At 43.8% G+C, this 17,835-nt stretch overlaps 1 protein-coding gene across 1 annotated transcript in view; it reads right to left on the reverse strand.

Annotated features, from left to right (window-relative positions):
• Positions 1 to 17,835, reverse strand: part of LOC146972727 (atrial natriuretic peptide receptor 1-like) — a 118,277-nt gene that overhangs the window by 5,793 nt on the left and 94,649 nt on the right. The window contains exons 13-18 of the mRNA XM_085803121.1: positions 16,964 to 17,035; positions 16,711 to 16,873; positions 13,981 to 14,136; positions 4,122 to 4,290; positions 2,735 to 2,881; positions 1,190 to 1,313 (exon numbers count right to left, since the gene is read on the reverse strand). Coding sequence (XP_085659247.1) covers positions 1,190 to 1,313; positions 2,735 to 2,881; positions 4,122 to 4,290; positions 13,981 to 14,136; positions 16,711 to 16,873; positions 16,964 to 17,035 — 831 coding nt within the window. The remainder of the gene's footprint in view (positions 1 to 1,189; positions 1,314 to 2,734; positions 2,882 to 4,121; positions 4,291 to 13,980; positions 14,137 to 16,710; positions 16,874 to 16,963; positions 17,036 to 17,835) is intronic.

Consider the following 17,835-nt stretch of genomic DNA (forward strand, 5'->3'; position numbering starts at 1 on the left):
TTGTCAGGCAGACACCTATATCATGTCGTTTTACCCCAAAAATTAAAGATTTAGGCAATGTATGTCCATAAATCCTACCGGAGAATGAGCCCACTCAGCGGGGAGAGGTGCTGTATATAATGTGGAGTGAGACCTGTCAATCAACTGCCACCGTAGTGCAGCGGTTAGAGCCGTTACCTCGGGTGCGAGTGGCCAGTGATCGAAACCCGTACATTTTTTCCCCCCCTTGTATATTAGCCCACACATTATGTACAATTTTAGAACGGGCCTTCGGAATATTTCGAAATAACGTTAGCGGGCCTTCGGAATGGCGGTCGCCCCCCCTGAAATGGTTTACCATACAAACACATGTGGACTAGCCAGGTCCCACGGCTTCAGGCCATTTCTGTCCATTCTTCATAAGGCCTGAAGCCATAAATCTCTCCTCTTCCTGTCCCACTCTCTGAAGGGGAGTAGGGAAAATCTTATGTTAGGTTTTTTTAAGTTGTTCAACCAACAATACACCACACAACAACAACTCTTTGGCATTGTGTTTTTTTGTATTGGCGCCTATGGAACACACTGAGGACTTCTCCTTGTTTTCACCGGCGAGGGGGCGTGGCCTTTTACGTGACGTACGGTTACTTAGAGTACTGGAAAAGAGAGTAACGCCACCACCATTGACTCCCGTGGTAAGGGTTTAAGGGTTTAAGGGTTTAAGGGTTTTGCGCCCCTAGTGGCAGGATATGGGTATTGCAATAGCGCCCAGAAAACTCATTCACTCCAATGTATGTGTGTTGCCCACTTGCTTGTAAATTGATGAAAACGGCTGTGTTTTTGTTTTTAGGTGTCTTGGTCATATCAAATTATACTTATGATTTGTTCATTACAAAATGTAGATTGAAACATTAATGTAGACAACTATTTTTTTGTTTTTTTGTTTTTTTTACTGGCCTATGTGTTAATATTTATCTGTAAAGGGTCCTCAATGATGCTATTAACGTGGGTGATCTATAAATGTCCTTAAATTATTGACAACACCACACTTGCTCATTCACCAACAATGCAGAGATGTCAGTTCTTGGGCGCTTTAGCAAAACCCATATTCCTCCACCAGGAGGCGCTGCCATTGGACCGATGCGTGTCGTTACTCTCTTTACCACTGCTCTAGCGTTACTGTCTTCTATACTGATGACGTCACAGCTCTCACCTCCATGGGCGTGCTCTCCGCTGAGATCGCCGTGAAGCCCACGATGTCGCTGAAGTAGATGGTGACGGAGTCGAAGGCCTCGGCCTGAACCGTCTCCCCCCGCTTCAGCTGCTCCGCCACCGAGCTGGGGTCAAAGGTCACGGAGAGAGAGAGTCAAAGGTCACACAGGGAGAGAGAGAGAGGGTCAAAGGTCACAGAGAGAGAGAGAGAGAAGGAAGGAGAGAAGGTGGTTTGGTTTTTGGTTTTTTAATTGTTTTTTTGTGACGTGTTCATGCTCTTTTTAAATAAAGTGTTTTTTGAATTGAATAAGGTGATAGACAGAGTGTGTAGTACTAGTATAGTAGTAGTAGTAGTAGTACTAACTGTGGTAGTATCTGGTAGAGCAGAGTGTGTAGTACTAGTATAGTAGTAGTAGCTTCAGCACGGCGTAGCCAGTACGGCGGCCATCTTGGGAGGGGCAACTCTCTCCCTCAGAGCATTAAAGCAGAAGTAAGTGATATTTTTGTGTTAATATAAGTCTTAAATAGTTATATCTTCCGACAGCAATCACTTCTATAGAGTGTTTGGTCTGAAACACGGGTCTGTCAGTCACTCTGCTCTGCTCTGAGCCGAAGAGAAAACATTCCTCGTATCCTACAAGTTTTATCCAATGAGGAGAGAGAACGGCATAAAGGGGCAGTCCTCTCTGTGTGTGCAGCCAAGGGATGCGCCTGAATGTGGTGACGTAGGGACGAGGACTGTTATGGTGCGTTCAAGGCAGCCCGTAACTCCTGTTTTTCCGACCTGTGAAGTCGTACCAGGTCGATCTGGTACGAGTTCACGGGTCAGAAGTTTACGAGTGGCCGTTATAGTGACTTTCACAGGTAAAACAGGTCGGAGAAACACGAGTGGGTTGCCTGGAACGCTACAAAGTCGTAAGTTGTGACTTGAAGCTGTAATTTACGGTTTCAAAAGCCTGCCTGGAACGCAGCATTAGCCAAAACGACCGGATCGCTTACTTCTGCTTTAAGCCTATGGTGCATGTTCTGCTATAATGACCACAACTTGCTCAGTTTTTGTCCGATTTCAAAACGGTTTGATTCTTTATGAACGTCTATGCAGTTATGATGCAGCATATTTAGAATCACGGATCATTTTAATCATGTACTTTTTTTTTGTAAAAGTAACATTATAGTGACATTATGCAAATAGTTAAAGTAATAGCTACATACTGATTTATTTTTCACAGCATTATGAATTGTTTTTTTTTAGTGCAGATGACTGGATCACCTATCTACTGCACTGTAACTGCAGCCAGAGTCAGAGACAGTTGCCCGTTCAAATATGGCCGACTGTGAGCTACGCCTGCGTGTAGTCAGATCCACCCCCTTGGTACTAACTGTGGTAGTATCTGGTAGAGCAGGGCTTCAGCCTTGCATTTCTCTTCGTGGTAGGCCTGTGTGTAGTACTAGTATAGTAGTATTAGTAGTAGTAGTACTAACTGTGGTAGTATCTGGTAGAGCAGGGTGTGTAGTACTAGTATAGTAGTATAGTAGTAGTACTAACTGTGGTAGTATCTGGTAGAGCAGGGCTTCAGCCTTGCGTTTCTCTTCGTGGTAGGCCTGAGTCCGTTCCTCCACCAGCTCCTCCAGGTTGTTTGCGTACTGCTCCATACGGGACAGCAGGTTGTCCAGGATGTTGGTCCTCGACTCCCTCCACACACACACACACACACACACACGCACACACACACACAGTTACAGGCTGCCGACGTTGAGCCGACGTTGAGCCGACGTTGAGCCGACGTTGAGCCGACGTTAGGGATGTCACGATAATAGATTTCTTTGGTACGATTATTGTCAGAGAAATAATCATGGTATTACGATTATCACGATTATTATGCATTAATTAATTTTAAACAACACTATTAATGTGTAAAATCAAATATAGTTAAAACATACATTACTAATTATAAAATATTTTAAGTATCTATTAAAATATGACCAATTATAATCCCACAGGGGAAGTGTTTGAAATATTCAAGTCATTAATTGTCATCGATACCAAATGTTTAAGTTGATTTTAATCTTTTTTTTTTAATTACAAATGACACTCTAGCATTTAAACTCCTACCAGTTCAATGCTACGTTAGGTAAATGGACCAGTATCTGTGCTTTTATCTGTACTCTGGTGCCACATCTGCCGACACGGTTCATACATAATCTTTTTTTGTGAAAGTGATGGTATTTAGGAATCTTTACGATCAATTAATTGTGGCGTTTAATACCACGATTAATTGTGAAAACAAGTAATCGTGACATCCCTAGTCACGATAATAGATTTTTTTGGTACGATTATTGTCAGAGAAATAATCACGGTATTACGATTATCACGATTATTATGCATTAATTAATTTCATAATAACAATAATAATAAATTGTATTTATAGAGCGCTTTTCACCTGAAGAACAAGTCTCAAAGCGCTTACAATAAAAATGAGAAAAAAATAAAGCTAAATTAGCCAAAAAGCACGAGGACATTCTAAAAGACCAGGACAAATTTCACAATGTGTAAACTCAAATATAGTAAAAATACACATTACTAATTATAAAATATTTTATATATCTATTAAAATATGACCAATTATTAATCCGCCAGGGGAAGTGTCATCGATACCAAATGTTTAAGTTAATTTTAATCTTTTTTTTTAAATTACAAACGACACTCTAGCATTTAAACTCCTACCAGTTCAATGCTACGTTAGGTAAATGGACCAGTATCTGAGCATTCACCTTTACTTTGGCGCCACATCTGCCGATACGGTTCAAACGTAATCTTTTTTTGGAAAGGTATCTTTGCGATCGATTAATTGTGACGTTTAATACCACGATTAATTGTGAAAACAAGTAATCGTGACATCCCTGGCCGACGCTGAGCCGTCGTTGAGCCTTACTTGTTCTGTTTGCGCAGCAGCAGGCGGATGTGGTTGAACTCGGGCCGCTCCGTGGGCTCCTCGGCCCAGCAGCGCTGCATCAGCTGGCCCAGCTCGGGGCTGTGGCTCTGGGTGTCCACGGTGGGCCGGAGGCACGGCCACTCGCCCAGGACCACCCGGTCCACGATCTCTGCAGGGGGGAGGGGGGGTTAGGAGAGGAGGGGATCGTTAACACAATGGTTCTCAAAGTAGGGTCCCAGGACCCCCAAGGGTCCTTGAGAGGGTTCAAGAGGGTCCCCAACTTTTTCTTCAAATTTTTAAACTATTTTTTTTATTTTTTTTTTATTTTTTACCACTTTTTTTATTATTATTATTATTTTTTTTTTTTTTCATATTACCACTTTTTCTAGAATTTTTTTTAAACCTTTAGAGAAATTTTACCAGTTTCTTCTAGAATTTTTAAAAAACTTTTTTGAGAAATGTTACCACTTTTTTGTAGAACTGTTTTTGAAAGATTTTACCTTTTTTTCTAGAAACACTTTTTTCTAGAATTGTTTTTGAAAAATGTTACCACTTTTTTTTTAGATTTTTTTTTTTCGAAATCTTGCCACTTTTTTCTAGAATAAAAAAAGAATTATATATATATATTTTTTTTTTGAGAATTCTTACCACTCTTTTCTAGTAATGTTTAAACGTTTTTGGAGAAATTGTACCACTTTGTTAGCCTAGAAATCTAGACGCACCCTAGCGGCAGCAAATATATTTACAATATTTCCACAAATTCAAGCCATTGGCCCTAATTTGAACATATACATTCACTAAAAAAAGTATTTTTCTACAGTCTCAGAACAAATATTTGTGTATTTCTGGTGTTTGCTTAAAAATGTTGTCCAATTGAAGTCCGTGGTCTAATTTGTATCAATTTAGGGGTCCTTAAAAAAGTCTGAGAGCCGCTGCGTTAACGGCCTCGTTAACAGAGTGTGAGGAGGAGAAACACCAGCTCATTATCTGAGTCTGGAAGAAGAAATAACGAGCTGGACTGTCAGGTGTTAATTAGCTTCAGCCTTTAAAGCCAATTACAGATGAAACTATATTTATCTGTTGCTGAGGACAGAGGAGTTTCAGAATAAGAGCGTTTATGGAAATCCAACAAGTAAAACTGATTCTTACTGTATAAACATTAATTTCCTGCTTCAGTTTTTACCTTTTCTTTTATGTATTTTACTACTTGTTTACTTCAGTGTGATACATTTCATCTTCTTTTATGAACCTGAGAGGAATCAGTGCCAGACAGACACTCAGATAAAATAAAACAAGTGAATCAATGACGTCCTTAGGAAACAAATCTTGTTTTTTGCGACTAAAAATGAAGTTTTCACACACTCAACAATTCAAACTGACACAGGAAGTTACATAAGACTATTTAACAATTAATATGGCAGCAGGAACTAATTAGTTTTTCATCATCCACTGTTTCTAATTATATTCATTCATCTAGATAGAAGTGCACTGTCTGTTCTTTCTCTTCAACTATTACTGTTTTCTTCTTTACTTACTCTGTTCATATGAATAAAGTATTTTAGATTTAGATTCACTGAGGTCTTAACCCTCTATGGTGGCTACGCTGCATTATGATGCCAGTGGGGGAAAAAATGTTTGGAGTGTTTTTATGTCTCAAAATAGACTAAATAAACATAATCTAAAGAAATTTTAAAAAATTATTCATTTTTAGAAGTTTTTGGGATTTTTTGCCTGTAGGCAACATTGTACCATTACAGTTCATCATATACTGTATTAGAAACACCAGTCTCTGTAGACTTTCACCTTCACTGGCCTCATCCTCATCCCAATTCTCACTCTCATCTTCCTCATCATCATCATAATAGCCTGATGTTTACTTTACTGCATCCAAAATCTAATTTATTAAGGATAAAAAACTAAATTATGATGAATTATATGTTTTTGAACATTATATTTACACCTGAACACACACTACCATAGTCCCCTAATGCAATTTTGATTCCATAATGGTCCACTGTCGCCTCAAGGCAACATTGCAATTTTCTGTAATGGTACGTTGTTGCTTTGGGGCAACAGGTGCATTTTAACAAGTTTCCATTATTTAATAAGTAAATAAATTGCATGGAACTATTAAAAATTAAACTTTACTAATCTATTAGTGTAAATATTTTTTTTTCCAGATGAAAAAGGGCCAGGAAGTTACTGTATGTTTTCAGACCGTTTTAGTGGAGCAAAGTGGCAAACCTGTTTCCTTTGAAAAAGTCTGCAAAAAAGGGTTTCAGTCTGGCTTCTTGAAAGTCATGTGATAAATTAAAGCATTGTTATTGGTTCTCTAAGGTCTCCTCTCTTTTTTAAAGTATTACAGCATTAAATGGGATGAATTGTGGAGATGTGACAGGCCAGAAAGTGGTGTGTTGCTGCCTGAGGGCAACATGGTACCATATGGACAGATGTTGAATTTTATTTTGAAAGGTTTCCTCCAGAAGTTGGAGGAAGGTGATGTGACATGATTGAAAGCTCCTCACGGTCCATTTAGCAGCTGTTTGTGCTGTTTGTGGTTTTTTTTATTGTTGCTGCTGCTGCTTTCGAGGTCAAACGGGAACTTTCAGTTGTGACATTCACGCTGCGTTTCAGGAGAAAACGACTTTTAATACCTCGAAACACTTTCCCCTCCCGAGACTCTCTCTCTCTCTCTCTCTCTGTCTGTGGTTTTTTTTTTTGGAAGAAGAAACTTTTTCCGCCTTCGACTCGTTGAGTTTGAAGTCGTCTTGTGTTTTAATCCGGTGTTCCAGAGGTGAACCGGCGGTGGGTCCAGTCCTCTGGAAACTTTCTACAGAGAATCATCCAGCTGCTGAGTGACGGCGGCGCAGAGCGGTCCAGCTGGCAGGTCAGTGAACGCCTCATCTCTCTGCTTCCCTCCTCTTCCTCCTCCTCCTCTCCCTCTTCCTCCTCTTCCTCCTCCTCTTCCTCCCTCCTCCTCCTCCTCTTCCTCCCTCCTCCTCCCTCCTCCTCCTCCTCTTCCTCCCTCCTCCTCCTCTTCTTCCCTCCTCCTCCTCCTCTTCCTCCTCCTCCTCCTCTTCCTCCCTCCTCTTCCTCCTCTTCCTCCCTCCTCCTCCTCTTCCTCCTCCTCCTCTTCCTCCCTCCTCCTCCTCTTCCTCCTCTTCCTCCCTCCTCCTCTTCCTCCTCCTCCTCTTCCTCCTCTTCTTTCTCCTCTTCCTCCTCCTCCTCTTCTTCCTCCTCCTCTTCCTCCTCCTCTTCCTCCCTCCTCCTCTTCTTCCTCCTCCTCTTCCTCCTCCTCTTCCTCCCTCCTCCTCCTCCTCTTCCTCCCTCCTCCTCCTCCTCCTCTTCCTCCCTCTCCTCCTCCTCCTCTTCTTCCTCTTCCTCCTCCTCCTCTTCTCTCCTCCTCCTCTTCCTCCCTCCTCCCTCTTCTCTCCTCCTCCTCTTCCTCTTCCTCCTCCCCCTCCTCCTCCTCCCCCTCTTCCTCCTCCTCTTCCTCCCTCCTCTTCCTCCTCTTCCTCCCTCCTCCTCCTCCTCTTCTCTCATCCTCCTTCTCTTCTCTCCTCCTCCTCTTCCTCTTCCTCCTCCCCCTCCTCCTCCTCCCCCTCTTCCTCCTCTTCCTCCTCCTCCTCTCCTCTTCCTCCCTCCTCCTCTTCCTCCCTCTTCCTCCTCCTCCTCTTCTTCCTCCTCCTCTTCCTCCCTCCTCCTCCTCCTCTTCCTCCTCCTCCTCCCCCTCTTCCTCTTCCTCCTCTTCCTCCCTCTTCCTCCTCCTCCTCTTCCTCCTCCTCTTCCTCCCTCCTCCTCCTCCTCTTCCTCCCTCTTCCTCCTCCTCCTCTTCTTCCTCCTCCTCTTCCTCCCTCCTCCTCTCCTCTTCCTCCCTCCTCCTCCTCCTCTTCCTCCCTCTTCCTCCTCCTCCTCTTCTTCCTCCTCCTCTTCCTCCCTCCTCCTCCTCCTCTTCCTCCTCCTCCTCCCCCTCTTCCTCTTCCTCCTCCTCCTCTTCCTCCCTCCTCCTCCCCCTCTTCCTCCCTCCTCTTCCTCCTCCTCCTCTTCCTCCCTCCTCCTCCTCTTCCTCTTCCTCCCCCTCTTCCTCCCTCTTCCTCCCTCCTCCTCCCCCTCTTCCTCCCTCCTCTTCCTCCTCCTCCTCTTCCTCCCTCCTCCTCCTCTTCCTCTTCCTCCCCCTCTTCCTCCCTCTTCCTCCCTCCTCCTCCTCTTCCTCCCTCCTCCTCCTCTTCTCTCATCCTCCTTCTCTTCTCTCCTCCTCCTCTTCCTCTTCCTCCTCCCCCTCCTCCTCCTCCCCCTCTTCCTCCTCTTCCTCCTCCTCCTCTCCTCTTCCTCCCTCCTCCTCTTCCTCCCTCTTCCTCCTCCTCCTCTTCTTCCTCCTCCTCTTCCTCCCTCCTCCTCCTCCTCTTCCTCCTCCTCCTCCCCCTCTTCCTCTTCCTCCTCTTCCTCCCTCTTCCTCCTCCTCCTCTTCCTCTCCTCTTCCTCCCTCCTCCTCCTCCTCTTCCTCCCTCTTCCTCCTCCTCCTCTTCTTCCTCCTCCTCTTCCTCCCTCCTCCTCTCCTCTTCCTCCCTCCTCCTCCTCCTCCTCCTCTCCTCCTTCATCCTCCTCCTCCTCTTCTTCCTCCTCCTCCTCTTCCTCCCTCCTCCTCCTCCTCTTCCTCCTCCTCCTCCCCCTCTTCCTCTTCCTCCTCCTCCTCTTCCTCCCTCCTCCTCCTCCTCCTCTTCCTCCCTCCTCTTCCTCCTCCTCCTCCCCCTCTTCCTCCTCCTCCTCTTCCTCTTCCTCCCCCTCTTCCTCCCTCTTCCTCCCTCCTCCTCCTCTTCCTCTTCCTCCCCCTCTTCCTCCCTCTTCCTCCCTCCTCCTCCTCTTCCTCCTCCTCCTCCCTCCTCCTCCCCCTCTTCCTCCCTCTTCCTCTTCCTCTTCCTCCCTCTTCCTCCTCCTCCTCTTCCTCCTCTTCCTCCTCCTCCTCCCCCTCTTCCTCCCTCTTCCTCCCTCTTCCTCCTCCTCTTCCTCCTCCTCCCCCTCTTCCTCCCTCTTCCTCCTCCTCCTCTTCCTCCTCCTCCTCTTCCTCCTCTCCTCCCTCCTCCTCCTCTCCTCCTCTCCTCCTCTTCCTCCTCCTCTTCCTCCCTCCTCCTCCTCCCTCCTCCTCTTCCTCCCTCCCTCCTCCTCCTCTTCCTCCCTCCTCCTCTTCCTCCTCCTCCTCCTCCCTCCTCCTCTTCCTCCCTCCTCCTCTTCTTCCTCCTCCTCCTCTTCCTCCTCTTCCTCCCTCCTCTTCCTCCTCCTCCTCCTCTTCCTCCCTCCTCTTCCTCCTCCTCTTCCTCCTCTTCCTCCCTCCTCCTCTTCCTCCTCCTCTTCCTCCTCCTCCTCTTCCTCCTCCTCTTCCTCCTCCCCCTCTTCCTCCTCCTCCTCTTCCTCCCTCCTCCTCCTCCTCCTCCTCTTCCTCCCTCCTCTTCCTCCTCCTCCTCCTCCTTCCTCTCCGACCTCCACTTTACTCCACTTACTACTTCTTCATCTTCTTCTTCAACAACTGAGTGACAGCAGTTTCTAATCAGGTCACGAAAAAAGAAAAGAACAAACTTGTGCAACATTTTCCATTTTGCCCCAAAAAAAAGATCCATAAATGATTTAATTTTCCAACACAAAACACTTTTTTTTTCTCTCTTTCACACTGCAAAAACTCAAAATCTTACCAAGAATATTTGTCTTATTTCTAGTCAAAACAAATCTCATTCTACTTAAAATAAGACTCATCACATAAAAAGCAGCTTGTTTTTAGACACTTTTTACTTCTTTCAAGCAGATTTTCACTTGAAATAAGTAGAAAAATCTAAAAGTGTAGCTCACAGTCGGCCATATTTGAACGGGCAACTGTCTCTGACTCTGGCTGCAGTTACAGTGCAGTAGATAGTGATCCAGTCATCTTCACTAAAAAAAACGATTCATAACTCTGTGAAAAATAAATCAGTATGTAGCTATTACTTTAACTATTTGCATAATGTCACTATAATATTACTTTTACAAAAAAAAGTACATGATTAAAACGATCCGTGATTCTAAATATGCTGCATCATAACTGCATAAACGTTCATAAAAAATCAAACCGTTTTGAAATCGGACAAAAACTGAGCAAGTTCTGGTCATTATAGCAGAACATGCAGCAGAGGGTTAATGCTCTGAGGGAGAGAGTTGCCCGTCCCAAGATGGCCGCCGTACTGGCTACGCTTTGTCATTGGGAAACAGCTGCGGGTGAGTTATCTAGTCTTCTATGGACCAGACTACACGGAGGCGTAACAGTCGGCCATATTGGAACGAGCAACTTGCTCTGACTCAGTTACATTGCAGTAGATAGGTGATCCAGTCATCTTCACTAAAAAAAAAATCAGTATGCAGCTATTACTTTAACTATTTACATAATGTTAATTTTATAAAAAAATATACTATACAGCGGGGAAAATAAGTATTGAACACGTCAACATTTTTCTCAGAAAATATATTTCTAATAGAGCTATTGACATGAAATTTTCAGCAGATGTCGGCATCAACCCAAGTAATGCACACATACAAAGAAACCCGAACATTAATGTCCATAAATTAAGTTATGTGTAATAAAGTGAAATGACACAGGGAATAAGTATTGAACACATGAAGAAAAGGAGGGGCATAAAGGTATGGAAAGCCAAGAAAGCAGCTGGAGTTTGTCAGTATTTAGAATGTAATCCTGTCTCCATCAGTGCAAAGTAATATCTGCTGGTTTAGTCCTGATTGATGCCTTTTAAAAAGGTTTCTCACCACCAAGGTGTCAGACAAGAAGTATTGCATGATGGGTAATAGCAAAGAGCTGTCTTAGAGCTGTCTAAAGACCTACGCAACCAAAGATTTCAGACAGAAGAGTCAAAACAATAATCAGAAGGGTTCCCTAACAGTCCAGGACCACTGGTGGAGAGCTTCAGACAGACCTGGGATCAGCAGGTACAGTTGTTTCAAAGAAAACAATAAGTAATGCACTCAACCGCCATGGCCTCCATGCACCACACCATGCAAGACATGGAGGCCATTCTAGATTACATTCTAAATACTGACAAACTCCAGCTGCTTTCTTGTCTTTCCATACCTTTATGCCCCTCCTTTTCTTCATGTGTTCAATACTTATTCCCTGTGTCATTTCACTTTATTACACATAACTTAATTTATGGACATTAATGTTCGGATTTCTTTGTATGTGTGCATTACTTGGGTTGATGCCGACATCTGGTGAACATTTCATGTCAATAGCTCTATTAGAAATATATTTTCTGAGAAAAATGTTGACGTGTTCAATACTTATTTTCCCCGCTGTATATATTAGAATTATCAGTGATTTTAAGTATGCTGCATCATAACTGCATAAACATTCATAAAAAATCAAACCATTTGGAAATCAGAAAAAAACTGAGCAAGTTGTGGTCATTATAGCAGAACATGCACCATGGTTAATGCTCTGTGGGCGGGTGAGTCATCTAGTCTTCTTATATGTGATCTGGTGTAACCTCAGGAGAACCTCAGTTCTCAGTTCTCCTGAGGTTAAACCGGCTCACCGGGATCCAGACGAGGAGGAACGCCGCCGATCCGACCTGAAGTGACTCCGACTTCTAACTTTTCCTCGAGCTTCATAGCTGTGGAAACTCTTCCTGTCGAAGCCAAACTCCAAAAACCAGAGAGTGTCATTCCAGAGGCCGTGGACTGACGTTACCTCGGTCTTCACCTCAGTCTGAGGACGCTTTTTCTTTTTTTCTTTACCCAGAATCCCGACTTGACTTTCCAGGATGAGGCTGTGTGGTTTTGGCTCCTTTCAGCCGCTGTCGACTGTAATTCTTCATATCTCTGGTTTATTCCTGGAGAGAGTGTGTTTTCCTCTAACAGGGTTTATACAGGAATCTTGAAGTTAATTCTAATACCTTTTTAAGACTTTTTCAAGACCTTCTCAATATTTTTCAATGCCTCACCGCCACTTCAAGCTGTAACCATTTATTCATGTGACACTTTTAACTTAACATCAACAACAGGATAATAGATAAAAGGCTAAGTTTATCCAAAAAAAACACTGCTCCACTCTCAAAAAACAAAAACAACAATCTTCTTTTCTTTTTAATGTACCGGTTCATCTTTGTTTTTTAATAAAATGAATAAATTCACACACTTTCACAATGTTTTTTAGGACTCAAACTCTTGGACAGCTAATTCAGAAAAAATACCTTCAAAATGTAAGACTTTATAAAGTCGTGAGAAGACTTTTTAATACTTTTAAAGGGTCTTAATTTTCCCCAAATTGATTTATCACCTTTTAATACTTTTCAAGACTCTGCGGATACCCTGTCTAAAACAAATGTGTTGTCGACACGCGGCCGCGAAGGCATCGGCATGAAACCTCAGAAAGGCAGCGTGCTCAGACTCATTTATTCCTGTCAGAGCCTCGGCAGCAGCAGCAGCAGCAGCAGCAGCAGCAGCAGCAGCAGCAGCTCACATCACTCACATCACTCAGCCGCTCGTATTAAACTGTACTCTGTGTTGGTCTGTGAATGTTGCACTTATTCTGAAAATACGCAGATGTGCAGACAGGAAGAGACGGATTAGCTCAGGGATGATGGCGATGGCAACGATGCCAACGTGGAAACTTTTCTTAATTAGCAAACGATGCTGTGAATCTCAGCTCGGGTCAGAGTTTTCCTCTTGTCACGAAGCAGCAGAAGCAAAAACACGTCAAAGGAAAAGTTATTTTTAACAATATGAACTGTTGCTGTATGATGTTTTAACATAATGAATGAAATAATCATCAGCCAAGTGAAGGCCCACATTAAAGGGGAATTTCCGTTTTTTAAAATCCGATCATTTCCTCCCCCAGATAACTTTGGTGTCATTACAAGTGGTTGTGATGAAATGAGCTCCAGCCGAGAGGCGCGTATATCCGTATAATGGAGTCTACAGGGCAGCAGAATGCAGCCTCTAAATAACACATTATCTGCAAAGAAACTCCTTCATTTCACCAATATTTAGTTCTGATAGGCTAGTGCTATTCCCCTCTGAGTCCGGGGTTAGCTGTTATCAACATCCGGGGTCTGTAGGTTGACCTACTGACCTCTGACCTGGATGATGTCATCTCTGAGCTTGTTGCTACCGCTAATGCTACGGTTCGTTTCTGCGTGTTTCTGACTTGTCAGAACAAAATGAGCAGCTGGATGAAGTTCAGCTTCCACAGGCTTCCTCTCCTCAACCTGGACTCACTAAAGCTCCGGATAGTTGAGATAAAAATGGACCCGAATGCCGAAGTGGAATGATTATTATCAGAATGAGCCGGGCGGCGCTCAGATATGACATCATCCAGGTCAGAGGTCAGTAGGTCAACCTACAGACCCCGGATGTTGATAACAGCTAACCCCGGACTCAGAGGGGAATAGCACTAGCCTATCACAACTAAATATTGGTGAAATGAAGGAGTTTCTCTGCAGATAATGTGTTATTTAGAGGCTGCATTCTGCTGCCCTGTAGACTCCATTATACGGATATACGCGCCTCTCGACTGGAGATAATTTCATCACAATGACTTGTGATGACACCAAAGTTATCTGGGTGAGGAAATGATCAGATTTTATGCTAGAAATATGTAAAAAACGGTAATTATCCTTTAAAGCACCGTGGACCCTGGGGCTTTTTTATTCAGTTTAGACTCTAAACTGATTCTAATCGTTATATTTGGCTCCATGTAAACCAGCTACTAACTATTCTACAAGATGCTAACGGTGCTAAACTGTCTCTCCTCTCTCACCTGGAGCCAGCAGGTGGTGGTAGGCGCTTATAACCTGAGATATGTAGAAGAGCATGAGCTTCAAACCTTTGGGGCTGAGTGGTTCTCCCTCGATGTAGAAGGCTCCTCGGCGCAGCGCCACCTCCTGGAGGACGATGCCGAAGCTGTAGACGTCTCCTTTCTGAGTTCCCTGAGGAGGAGGAGCCTCCATCCGGAGCAGCTCCGGGGCCATCCACAGCCGCTCTGCAGGGGGAGGAGGAGGAGAGAGGAGGAGGAGGAGGAGGAGGAGTCAGGAGGAGGAGGAGGAGGAGGAGGAGGAGGAGTTAGGAGCTGCGTTTCCATCGCAGCTTTTCACAAAATAAATGTGATATTTCTAAAATTTCAAAAAAGTACATTTCCTATTTGCAGATGTTTCCATTGAAACGTGTTTTTTGCGAATGAGCCGCAACTCTCATAAAGTCTAGTCTAGTGTTTGGTTATTCACAAGGACGTGTTATTGTGTGACACCGCCTGAATTATCAGAGTTGAATGATTGGACCTCACACCCTAAAGTTTTATTAAAATAACCCAGTTGGGTGGAAAAGACTCAAAACAGACGGGAGAGCGAAGGGAAACAACAGACCTACAGTGACATGTAAATGCGAAAAAATCGACACGTCTGAACAACCACCTCATGGGAGCGTAAAAATGTTTTGAGGATATCTGAGAGGTTTTTCGAAATGAAGGCGTTTCCATTACTAGTTTTTAATTGCGATATTTGGGTTTTAAAGGAATAGTTCACCCAAAAAAAAGTGCATCTGGAGACCCGGGAGGCCAGTTCCTAGTCCAACCAAGACTTTATATGAGAGTCAATAAGGCCCGACACAAAAACATCCATAAAACTACACAAAAACCATTTAATATTCCTCCACACTGCTCGTCCACTGCAATCCAAGTGTCCTGAAGGGAGATAGTCCAGAGTTTACTGGAAACTACCTCATTTAGGACATTTTTACAGCCTAAACAGTCTTGTATTGAATTTGTAACAGACGTGAGGTAGTGAATCTACGTTACCACTTGTTAATGGTCCATTTTCTATAAATCTATGGTTTTGTCTCTATGGTTATTTTGTTATTATTAGTGGTGGTGGAAATGCTGGTTGAGCCGACCAGCGTTTCTTTACTTTCGGTTTCGTGGCGAGTCATGAGAATAACGCCGCCGAATCTCCGTTTATGGTGGGAACTACGACGGTATGTGATCGTCTTCCAACCTCTGACTTTAATTCTTGATGAATGAAAACATGAGTCTGTCTTGCGCCGGTCAAAGAATTTCACGGTGCGGAGGCTCATAAATGTAGTGTGGAAACACTTCGCTTTTCCAAAACTCCTCGTTGTCCCTTTAAAGCTGCAAGAAAATTGAATTTGAGCCCACTCTAGGTCATAAAATTAATGTGATAACTCATCTTTCAGACGATGTAGGCCAAACTTTGTGCAAAATTCTATTTTTGAGTAAATCCGGGATGAAAGTGTGTATTTTTTTTTCTGCATTGGATAATGCAGGCACACGGATTATACGTCAGCCCCTACACGATTCATCAGCCACTGATATTGGATCCGTCATCTGTCATTCAAACGTCTGAGACACACACACACACACGGAGCTCGGTCTCGCCCCAAGCTTTGGATATCCCGCCCGGTCGATAACGACCAATCAAATTCGTTTTCCTTACTCGGGTAAACTCGTGTTGCAGCTCGTGACAACTCGGCGCGACAAACGGGACAAACGGCCATTTCTGTACTACACCTTTAAATGGTTTTTGTGTAGTTTTATGGACGTTTTTGTGTCTGGTCCTATTACTCTCATATAAAGTTTTGGTTGGACTAGGAACCGGCCTCCCAGGTCTCCAGATGCACTTTGAGGAATAAAAAACTACTACAGAGTATTCATCAGCATGAGGGGGAGTCAATAATGACTCATGAATTTCATTTTTTGGTGAACTATTCGTTTAAGCATTTCCAGGGTGATGGAAACCCACCTACAGTCTGAGGTGACTAACGCTGGATCTATATCTGGATGTGTGTGTGTGTGTGTGTGTCATGGGTGCAGATCCCGGGGGGGACGGGGGGGACATGTCCCCCCCAATTTCTGAAAAACATGAATTGTCCCCCCCAATAAAAATACCCTAAATTATTCCAAATTGAATAAATGTATTTTCAGACTTCACATTCTTCACATTTTAGATTAACATCTAAAAAGAAATGATTGAAATGGTGGAACAAAGAAATCTCTGGTCTCCTTCACTATGATGTTTAAATGAATGGGTAGTTTCTTACACAGACACTAATGACATCAGCAGGCTTTAAATTAAAAAAAAACGCCCCCCTCAATCTTATGATTCATATTTTGATATTCCTCCATATCAATTAATCATGCATAAAGTAGTTCCATACACTGGGAGATAAGGAAGATGGTGAGAAGAATTGGGGATCTGGGAAGGTCGGAGGGAGGCGAAAGATAAGAATGTGAGTAGACATTACATGTCAGAGACCCTTAAAATTATAATTTACTAATATAACAGCAGTGATATGTGCTGTTGGCTGTTTAGGACAAATAAACAAGAAAGGTAAGCACAATAAATAATTCCCTGTGCAGTACTTTTTGAATGATATGGTGAGCCTCTAAGTTGTGATTTATGGTGGCATGTTATGAGCTGCATATGGGCAAAAAAAACAAAAACAAAATCACTTTTGTGTCCCCCCCAATCCTGACATCGGATCTGCACCCCTGGTGTGTGTGTGTGTGTGTGTGTCTGTGTGTGTGTGTGTGTGTGTGACTCACGGGCGTAGTAGGCGTGAGCGTCTTTCCCCGAGTCGCCCTCGGCCCTGAAGCTGGACAGACCGTAGTCGGTGATCTTCAGGACGAAGCGGTTGTCCACCACGCAGTTGGACGACTTCAGCTTCCCGTGAGAGAGGATGACGCTGTTGTGGAGGAACACCATGCCCTGAGGGGAGGGGGGGGGGGGGGGACCGTTACCGTGACGACACAGCTGGACACATCTGTGCTGATGGTGAACAGGTAAACGAGTGAATACCTTGACGATGTCATTGATGAGAGAGTATTTGAACATCCAGTCCAGAGTGATGCTGTCGTTCTCCAAGATGTCCTGCAGACACAAAACACACTGAATACACACTAAATACATGCTGAATACACACTGATACACACTGAATACACACTAAATACACACCAGAAACACACACCTGAAAATAAAACTCTACACCAGGTGTCACCGACCAGTCAATGGTGATATTTAAAGGGATAGTTCAACATTTTGGCAAATTGTCCCATTGCCATAATCCCTATAGTCATAGCAGTAGATTTGTTACCTTTAATTGTCGGTGCAAGCTATTTTTAGAACGGCGGAGCAGAGCCGTGAGCTGCTCAGAGCTACGCTACGGAGGCTCATTATGGGATTTCTTGTTGGGTTTTTTTTGGGACGGAGTTGTTTTAGAGGTAAATTCATGCAAAACCGCTGATGCGCGTTGCCTTCAGGGACAGTTTTTCATCAAGCAGTCTCTGTATTTCCCTCTAAAACAACTCTGTGTGGTAACGTTGTGTTATTATCTCATAGCGTGGTGAATGTGCAGCTCACAACTTGTCCACCAGAGCGTTGTGGAGTTGTTGGATTGTGTATTTGATGAGTTCGATGATGAGGGAAACCAAGAAATCCCATAATGAGCCTCCGTAGCGTAGCTCTGAGCAGCTCACGGCTCTGCTCCGCCGTTCTAAAAACAGCTTGCACCGACAATTAAAGGTAACAAACCTACTGCTATGACTATAGGGATTATGGTGATAGGAGAATTTGCCAAAATGTTGAACTATCCCTTTAAGACAACTGGTCTACACCTGAGGAGATGTGACCTCAGGTACCTGCAGACTTTTCATTATGTGACGACAATTTTT

Source organism: Trachurus japonicus, chromosome 16 (genome assembly GCF_045865225.1).
Source record: "Trachurus japonicus isolate A0001 chromosome 16, Traja_1.0".
Lineage (NCBI taxonomy): Eukaryota > Metazoa > Chordata > Actinopteri > Carangiformes > Carangidae > Trachurus > Trachurus japonicus.